This window comes from Mauremys mutica, chromosome 11 (genome assembly GCF_020497125.1).
Source record: "Mauremys mutica isolate MM-2020 ecotype Southern chromosome 11, ASM2049712v1, whole genome shotgun sequence".
Taxonomy (NCBI): Eukaryota; Metazoa; Chordata; order Testudines; family Geoemydidae; genus Mauremys; species Mauremys mutica.
Genome location: NC_059082.1, coordinates 19,088,268 through 19,097,879, shown reverse-complemented (window position 1 = coordinate 19,097,879; position 9,612 = coordinate 19,088,268). Strand labels below are relative to the sequence as shown.

General features: G+C 42.5%; 1 protein-coding gene across 2 annotated transcripts; it reads right to left on the bottom strand.

The window, feature by feature from the left end:
- Positions 1 to 1,645: 1,645 nt before the first annotated feature.
- LOC123343842 (nicotinamide riboside kinase 2-like) lies at positions 1,646 to 9,057 on the bottom strand. Of its 2 annotated transcripts, none has more exons than XM_044979284.1 (8): positions 8,739 to 9,057; positions 8,418 to 8,508; positions 7,026 to 7,071; positions 6,692 to 6,878; positions 5,350 to 5,421; positions 4,243 to 4,349; positions 3,843 to 3,934; positions 1,646 to 2,082 (listed from the first exon to the last, which is right to left on the bottom strand). In XM_044979284.1, the coding sequence occupies exons 1-8, from the start codon at positions 8,762 to 8,764 to the stop codon at positions 2,056 to 2,058; spliced, it is 648 nt and encodes a 215-aa protein (XP_044835219.1). In that variant the 5' UTR covers positions 8,765 to 9,057; the 3' UTR covers positions 1,646 to 2,055. The 2 variants fall into 2 exon arrangements, with proteins under 2 accessions (XP_044835219.1, XP_044835220.1); XM_044979285.1 differs by lacking the exon at positions 1,646 to 2,082 and adding an exon at positions 3,025 to 3,595 and having other exon boundaries at positions 8,739 to 9,056.
- Between the last annotated feature and the right edge of the window lie 555 nt (positions 9,058 to 9,612).

Genomic DNA, 9,612 nt, shown 5'->3' with positions numbered 1-9,612 from the left:
GACAGGAAAGGGGAAGTTCAGCTATGTGTGCAGTACTGATGGATGAGAGACTTCCTTTGCATATTAGTTGCTTGTGGCATTCATGGTTTGTATAGTACTAAAATGATTGCCTTCCCTTAATTTAAGTACTTGTAACTAGGGCATGCATGCAGTTGTCTATAGGTCAAATTTACTGCACAAAGCAGGGGCTTCTTGCATTTTCCCCCTACCCCCCATACATACACATGCCAGGGGCTCTGTTGCTGCTTTTTCTCCACCCAATACAGGAGGTTTTCAAGCAGGAAGGAATCAATCTCTCTCCCTCTCACTGATCTGCCCCATAGCTGTCCTTGGGGGAACCATGTATGAACAATTATTTCTCTTCAGGATGTCAAACTCCATAGGAAAGACAGCAGTGATGGGTATTCTGCTGGAAGGTGATGTGCTGATAAATTGAAGTGATTAATGGCAATTTCAGAGCCAAGTGCAGCTGTAAGTCTGCTAAAGTCATGGCTGGGAAGGTGGTTAGATGTCACCCTATCAATAGGGTTCTGGCCAATATTGTGAAATATTGGACTTAATCTGAGGTGGTAGTTGATAGAAGCTACCCTGGATAGACCACTGCTAAATTGAGGGTGTGGTGTCAAACTCAGGCCCTGCCTCTCAAAGTGTTTTAAATTTACACAATACTAACATTCCTTAAGAATGCTTAGTCTAATTTAAAACAAGGGAAGAATGGGGAATAGATTGGAGAACAGATAGCTGATTAAACTGTGTTAAGGAGGGATCTGAAGACAACTGGGGTAGGCAGTAGTATGAATAAACATCCAAAGCGAACAAGAAGAATGGAGCAAGAAGGAACAGAGGTCCAGGTGGAGGTAAAATGATCAGACCATAAAAAGGACAAGAATCTTGTACTTCATGCAGTTCAGGCAGCCCCTAAAGTGGAGATTGGGGGAGAGAAGATTTGTCAGCTGTGTTTCAGATATAACAGAGGAGGGAAAGTTTTTAAGAGGCCAAAAATACTTCAGGTAGTACAAATGAGATGACTGCTGCATAAAGGATTAAGCAATGGTGATATACAACTGTCTTGCTATCAATTATCTTAAATCAGCCTCAACTGGCAGGTCTTGGTAAAAAACTACATAGGAGGGAAGGAGAGGTAAGACCAGAATGACAGCAGTTGCAACCCTAAAAGATAAGGATAGAGTTCGATTGATAGTGCTTACACCAGAATGAGCCTCACAATAGTCCTTTGAGGGAAGGAACAACAATTAGGTGACTTGCCCAGCGACAATCTGTCATGGAGAAGAGATTTGAATTTGGAGCTCCAGGTGCCCACATTGGCATCCTCACCCATAGAGCATCTTTCATTTCCAGTTGTCAGGTTAGGCTAGTAGAAGATGAGACAGCCAAGAGCTGCAGCTTCCAGATTTAGGAACTGTGATCAGAGGTGATTGTTAAAGTCATGAAATGGATTAAATCAGAGGAAGAGAACTGAGGGATGCTAACTCCACTTGTTTGCAACACAAAATGTTGTAGTAATAGTCAGCAAGGTAGGAGAAGTAAGCCTTGAAAGCAAAGACATGCAAAAGCAGCAAGTTACAGATTAAGAATAAAGACAAATACTCCCTGTACTTGAGCAGGAAGAGGTCATTTGTGTTTCTTGGTCAGTGTGGCTCCCCCTAACATGGGAGATTCAAGGGGAAAGTCTAGGCAGTATGTATCTAAGATAGAACTTGAACCTAAATTCTGATCTCATTTACACCAGTATTTGTCAAATCCATTTAAACCTGACTTGGACTAGTGCAAAAGATGAAAATGAAGCTCTAAATATTGGGGGGAGAGCAAAGGCAAAATAAGGGACACTACTTGTGGAAAATCCACTGTACTTGTGCAGAGTGAATAAGATGAACTTGTATCTCCAAAGGAGTGCATTTCTGTCACATTAACATTTTGCTCTTACCCTCAATGGAAGAATGTGGGGCTATACTGTTTCATAGAAAGGTAGAGATGGACGGGACACCAAGAAGTCATCAAGTTCAAGCCTCTGTGCAGTGTCAGGACCAAATAAACCTATGCCATCCATGACAGTTGTCCAAACTGTGGTTTTTAAAACAAAAACAAACAAAACCCTTCCAATTAGGGAATTCCACAACCTCCTGTGGAAACACATTCCAGAGCTTAACTTATTGATAAAGTATTTTCCTAATATCTAATCTAGATCTTCCTTGCTGCAGATTAAACCCATTACTACTTGTCATACCTAAAAGGACAGGGAAAACAATTGATCAGTTCTCTTAATAACATTTGCTTATGTTAAGTCCCCCCTCAATCATCTTTTCTCACCATGCCCAGGTTTTTTTTTAATTTTTGTTCTCCTCCCCTGGACTCTCTCCAAGTTGTCCACATCTTTTAACACGGTGGCAGCCAGAACCGGCTACAGTTTGCATCTATGGATGTAAGAGCTGAGTCTCTTGACACAAGTTGAGACTCTTTTTTTAAAAATAGGACTTATTGAGAGTCAGAGCACAGAAAAAAAGTACACCTTTCAGTAGGCTATATACTACTCTAAGGAAGCATACCATAATACTAAACAAGTTTAAGTGCTAATTAGTATTTACTTTAAAAGTCTGCACTGGGAGACTAAATTGTAGTAGGTTTAGATTGTCATCAATTTCAATCCCCTCTGTCTCTGTCTGTTTTACCTGTTTACTTTAGGTGTTCCTGTGCCACTGAAAATGGTTTTTGCTTAAACCTAACCCCTTCCATGGCTAACCTATTTGGTAACTTCTGCTCATGCTAGAATTTGATAAAGATGTCAAACTAGTTACATTTTAGGATCCTGCTAGTCTTTGCTCCTATAATACATTCCCATGTAAGCAAATTGGAGGGGAGGGATGTATTTATAAGGATCAAACAATATATATTACAAACTCCCCTTATTTTCTCCATTTTTGCTTTTCACAACAGTCCTATTCTTTAATCCAATATAGCAGATGCTTTTAAGTTTTAGGGTAAATGGAGTGATTTTTTCCCCTAACTCCACAACTCAGTTACGTTTCACCAAAAAACATTTTTTAAAATCAGTGAGAATTTCAAGTTTACATTCCTCTATCACATTCGGTGCTGACCAATAGAATCTCAAGTGTTCTCTTTTCCTTCAGTGTTGATTGGGAAGTGTTAATAGTGGAAAGGATACAGCTGTAAATTAGAGTATGGACTTATTGACAATGGCAGTGCCATTGTACTTCCTATTGGCAAGTGTGCTACCATATTCAAGAAGTCAAAAAAGTCTAAATAAATGCATATAAATTTAAAATACAGGCCCATTCCAAGGACAACTACTTTTCTCTATATCTGGGATATGGAAGCTTGTCTCAAACTTTAAGCATGAACTAAGCTACACAGACTTCATGGAGGGGAAATGCTTTAATCAAGGCCATATTTAACTCCATGAGTTTCAGGTGAAAGCTGAACAAAGTCCAATTTTAAAAAGTGAAAAAGGAAATCATAACAGAAACTGAAGCTCAACTGCCATGGTATGCATAAAAGTAAGTTAGTGTTAACAGGCTTCTTTTTAGATCATAGGAATCCATCGGCTTCTTGTCTATCTCTGTAAAATGAAGGAAATTTCAGTGTTTGACATTATACATACTTAAGAGGCTTATTTACAATAGTGTACACAATTAACAGCTTTGTTTTCCTGTCTGACAATAGTAGTCCCCCTTCCACTGAGTACAACTACTAATCACTGAGTTTCTGAAAGTAGTACTTAAAAAGTCACTCTTGTTCATTTTAGAAACATTAAGCCAGTTTGCCATTGCAGTGAGGTATGCTTCACCATGATGTTTGTTTTTTACCTGCATAAGCAGTAGTTTCTCAATCTTGTTCTGGATCTGTTCATAAACTTCATTAAACAGCTCCTCCTTTGATTTTGTTCCATCCAATTGAACTTAAAAATATTTTTTAAAAAGTGTTAAAATTGAGACATTTCTGAATGAAGACAAAAACATCCCAATAACATCCTAGAATTACAATCCTATCAAATCTCTAGATTTTTTTTTTTTTTTTTAAAACATAGGCCAGAAACTAGATGGATTCCAAAGAAGTTTAACTGCCTTACATACATCACAAGTAGCACTGGTTCAAATCTACTCACTGAATTAACTTATTTAAATTGTACCCCCTCTCCCACAGCAGACAGTAGAAACAAACTTCCCTATACACTAGTCTTGAGCTTTCACCATCCAATATACTTACCCACATCAACTTTGAGATCTTCCATTATTTTCTTGTGTTTAACATACATGGGCCAGACATGGCCATCAAACAATCCAGGAGGATCTGGTACTGTGTAGTTCCTTGAACTAGAGATTATAAAGACAGTAGTACATAAATATTTCTTGTTACAAGGTAAGAAGTCTAGATACAGTGCACTCAATCTCTTTACCCACCACCAAATCAAAACTAGTTATCTTGATGTTAATTCTCTGAATTGTTAAACTTGATATGTTATGTATCAGCTGCAAAAAAAAGATTGAAGACAAAACAGAATAATGAAGTGTGATATGGCAGGTATGTCAAATTGCAGAAGTGACAGATTAAGATTCTCAGAACTCTACATCAACTGACCTTACTTACACGATGTTAGTTCATATCAAGAATTGCTGTAGCTTTTGGACATCATGCATTAAATTATGGCGAGAAACTCATGTTTTGAACTTCAAAAGTGGCTACTCCCTAGCAGAGGTAGGCCAAGCAGCTGTTTTCACCAGTGGAGCATAACCTGCTTTCAGGAAGGGGTAAGCTCCACCAGTGCAAAGAGTGCTTTGCCTTCTTACAGGAGTTTGCACCACTACTGCTATACCAGTGGCTGAAATTTGGTCAAATCCCACATGTAAACAAGGCCCAAAAACTTCATTGCTTTATGGGAAACTAAGGTAAAAGATCGCTGTTTAATAATAGACAGCGGAGTACTGACTGGCAATTATATCATTAAAGAAAACTCTTCTCATTTAGGCAATTCTTAAATCCTGAAGAGAATCATGAAGACAATGACAAGAGGTTGCCTGGAAAGCCATATCCCAAACAATCCAGACCTCACGGGTTCTTTTGCATCTTTCATCCTTTGAGCTTTGGGGCCCATTTCAGTTATATATTGGCTTTTGATACCAGCTAGCATATTTCTAGAACTTTGCAGGAACTTCAGATATCATGGAGTATGCAACTAAATGACTAACCCAGTAGATTTAAGACTCTCTCAAGCATCCTCTATTGCTGCCTGAACAAATAAAGCTTTATAAATAAAATGTAGTAATTACCAGATTACCTTATTGATTACTTCATGTAAGAAAAAACAAAGCTTACCTCCTCCTCCTCTTGCATTCTTCATATGGAATGGAAAGAAAGCACCGATGGTGGAATATCTCAATCAATGGTCTGAAAAAGAAATTCTCTAGTTTTTGTACATTTTACAGCTACTCTATTTGATCTGCATAAAGAACTAAAGGTGCAACATTAGCAAGAGCATTAGTGGAGATTTTTACCCCTTCCTATGATTTGATTGGCAAGTGTCAGCAGGGTACCCAGTTGCATGGGCTGTCTGACAACGGTATGACAATTCCAATAATTTTAAGTGCGGCTTTAAAAAGTTAGCTCTACTTACAATTTATATGCTTAAGTGAACTTTTTTCAGGCATGTGGTTTATTAATAAAAATCACAGTTTCAGTCAACCTGAAACTATTTGCAAGTTTAACAATAATATGCCAAAGAGTTTTGGCCAAAATCCTCCCTCCCAGGACTTAGATGCAATTCACAAAATGGTCAGAGCAAGACTGGGTGGTTCAGTGTTAAGGGCACTAGCCTAGGACTTGAGAGACCCAAAGTGGCAAGTCATTTAGCTTCTCTGTGCCTCAGTTCCATCTATAAAATAAGACTAACACTTCCCTAGCTCATGGGCATTGTGACAAGAAACAGAAGGTGAAACGCTTTTGAGATCTGATGAAAAACACTGTATAGAGGTAGGCATGTTCTATACCTTTAGCTTAGTGGTTACGATTAATGTATTTGTCATTCATAATGACAATAATTAGTCATTGAGGTAGGGAAAGTGAGAATTACCCTATAGTTTGGTGGCTGTGGCACTCACTAAGGATGTGGGAGACCAACATTCAAAACCCTGCTCCAATGACCATTTACAGGAAGTGGAACAGTTTCAAAGGGAGCGATTGAGAAACCTGCCACCATCATATCCTATAGCTTGAGGGTCAAGAACTCTCCTGCAATGTGGGAGACCAATGTTCAAAATCCCTTCTCCACATCAGGTAGAGGGGAGAATTGAACCTTGCCTCGCACATACCAGGTGAGTTCCCTAATCACTTGACCGAAGTTTATTAGGGGGATCCACCTCCTCCTGACCCATTTCATGAATCTAGCCCTTTAAAAATGCCTGAAACAATATGTTCTGGGACAAACAGGATGTTTTGTTTGACCCAATATGGATTTTTTTAAATTTGCCAACTATTTTTAGATTTATTTCAAACTAATTTTGTATTTTTCAGAATTACCAGCAAACAGAAAAATCAATTATTTGCCCAACTCTAGTTTAAGAATCACAGTTTGACTTCCTGCAACTTTACTTAAGAGAAAACAAAATACATATCAAGCCAGAATTACTAGTTATCAGACATATTGTAAGTCTTTAGATACCTGTAAGTGTAAAGAAGAAAGCCTTCTACAATAAGAATATGGATTGTTTCATCTCTCTCTTCTGAATACTGTAATATTTTGGCATCCAAGGTGTTATTGATGCCATGTGAGCGTTCAAACTTAATTGGGTTTTTCATCCAAGCATTGATGGTACTCATCATAGCTTCCATATCCAAGGCACTAATAACTAAGACAAAAGCCCAGAAAAGTAATTAAGTGCTATGACTATCAGAAGAGTCACCAGAAGAAAAGCAACATGAACAGCATAGAGACAACAGAGATCATGTTAAGAGATACAATTTCTACATGGATGGTTCAATAAGCAGGGCCTTACCATCATACTGTTTAAATCCATCCTCAACTTCTATGTCGTCCTGGGGCTGAAACAGTGATAAAGAGAACAGCTTTAGTCTGACCGGCTACTGCAAAGCTCAATATTCATTTTAAAGCAAGATTAAAGATCTGAACTTCACTGGAGAACATCCCTTTGCATGTGAGTGTTAGGGGGCTTATTCCTTCACCTTCTCACTTCCCTGGTCCTTCTCGCACGAACAGAGAGCAACAACGTCCAAAGGTGCAAACAATTCAATGGTCATTGGGATGAACTTCCAGCAAGCATGATTCCAGTGTCCTTCCTCAGTGTCCCCCTTCCCAGCTCTGACACCACAGAGCCTTGCCTATGTCCCTGTTCCCTTTCCCCACCTTAGCGAAACATGATTCCAATTCCCCCATTCCCTGTTCCCATTCCCCCCTTACTTCCTGATTGACTGCAGCCTATATAATAAAACTTGACTTCTGCTTAGCTATACCTTAACCAACCATTTTACTGAAATTTAACTAACCAATCCTAACATATTGTAACATGGTTATTTAACCAATTATATCCCACCACCTTAACTGGTTTATACCCAACAAAATTAATTATACAGCAGACAATCACAGAACCAGACAGAGATTATACAGACAAACAATCAGGAAGTGAAGACTACAGTGACAGAACAATACTAAAATGAGGATTTCACATCCCAGCTATTGATAAGTGAGTTCTTGCCAGACAGGATGCTATCAAACTAAGTTTCCTTTTACATCTTCTAGGCTCTTCCCTTTCTCTGGAGGGGATAGGAATATCAGGACAGGATTGTATTCCTAACAGCCCAATAGCACCTTATTTCAATGTGACTAGTTTGGAATGTGAGGATGTGACCATACACTTCCCAGCTTATGGCTGCCTTTGCTTTTTAGCCAAAGGCTTAGCCTAAGAACAAGGCCTCAGACTGTCAGTTAGAGAAGGCCCTTACACCGGCAGACAGTGATTTTGATTCTCTCTTTTATACCTCTATAGCTAGCTAAGTGATAATACACCTAAATTCTTAAAGCATAGGCCTTTACAGACAGGCCTGAATATCTATATCCTAACAGTGAGTGCCTTAACCCACCACAGGGTTTGTTTGTTGCAAGATAAGAAGCAGTAACAAGACTGCGATAAAGCAGTTGACTCCTTTATCTTCCCACTAGCATGGAGTGCTCCAAGAAAGTGGAAAGTCATCAGGACACTGCCCAGGAGCTTATCCACCAGCCACACAGCTGGCCCCCAGCCCACTCAGCCCCCTGCCAGCAGCACAGGGTGCGCCAGTGACAAGCAACTTTGGCCATGAGCGGGAAGCGGAGCATGGCGCCCAGGAGTCCTGGCTCACCTCAGGTACAGGCTCCCCCGCGGGCCACTCACCTTGAAGAAGTCATCCTGATGCACCACGCTGCAGTTGGGCAGGGCCTGCATGAGCTTGTGGGTCAGCGTGGTCTTGCCTCCATTGGTGACCCTAGGGCAGGACAGGGGCCGTTAGACAGCGCTGGGCTCCGCAGGCTACGGGCACCACCACCAACCCCAGCCCCGTGCGCGGACCTCGCCACCACCCCCCCCGGGGCAGCTGCAGCAGACCACAGGCGGGAGGAAGGCGTCACCAGGGGGCTCCCCACGAGCGGTCCCTCCCGCAGGCCCATCCAGCGCTTTCCCTACCCACACCCGAACTTCCCCACCCCCGGCTCTCACCCGCCGATGCCGATGATGATGTTCATGGTGCGGCACCAAGCCGCCCGCGCGTCCCTTACAGCCTGTTCCTATGGGGGGAGACGGAGAGGACAGGGGGTCCGGGAGCGACCGCTCGTCCGAGCCGGGACGCGGCGGAGGGGAGAGAGAGGGAGGAAAAGGAGCAGAAGAAAGTGAGGGGGAGGAGAAACAAACGTCAACTACAGGGCAGCGCCATGGTCCTGGGAGGAGGGAGCAGCCGGGCTCGTCGGTGCCGCACCGAAGCGCTCCGCAAAAGGGGAAAACAACCGCCGCGCCAAGATTCCCTCACGCTGCCACACGCCCATTGGGCAGCGGGCCCACTACAACATACCGCGCCTACTCAGCCTAGACCCAATCAGAGCACAGCACCGCCCACGCTACAACACCCATTGGCTGGCGGGGCCCCTGCTGCACCTAATGGTAACGCCGCACAGATCCCGCAAAGCCCACTGGCCTGGCCAGCTCACGCTTCGTCCAATCAGAGAGCGGAACCGCATCGTTCACGCCTCCTGGAGTTAGAAGGGCACGCCCTTGGTCCTCCCCTTCAGGCCGCACCCCCAAAAGGGCGGGGAGCCCTAGCGGCTGGTGAAGTAGCTTGCTTAAGCTGTGCCTCGAGCTGGGGGCAGCTGCGGGTCTGGGGAGAGGAGGAGAACTGATTTGGGGACTCTTCTGCCTTCCTGCTCTCTCTCTCTCTGTGGGGGAGGGGGTCTTTGAGGGCTTGCAGAACAAGGACCCGCAAATTCCAGCTGCAGGAAGAACCTGGCTCCCTAGGTAGTAGGCAGTGCCTGTGGGAGCTGTGCCTAGGGTGACCAAATGTCTTGATTTTATAGGGATAGTCCCAATTTTCAGTGTTTTC

Excerpts from the sequence above, each read along its gene's own strand:
- LOC123343842 (XM_044979284.1), bottom strand. The coding sequence starts at position 8,764 with ATGAACATCATCATCGGCATCGGCGG. Across the intron at positions 8,509-8,738 it reads ATCATCATCGGCATCGGCGG|GGTCACCAATGGAGGCAAGA; the intron begins GTGAGAGCCGGG and ends GTCCTGCCCTAG. Across the intron at positions 6,879-7,025 it reads TGGATTTAAACAGTATGATG|TTATTAGTGCCTTGGATATG; the intron begins GTAAGGCCCTGC and ends CTTTTGTCTTAG.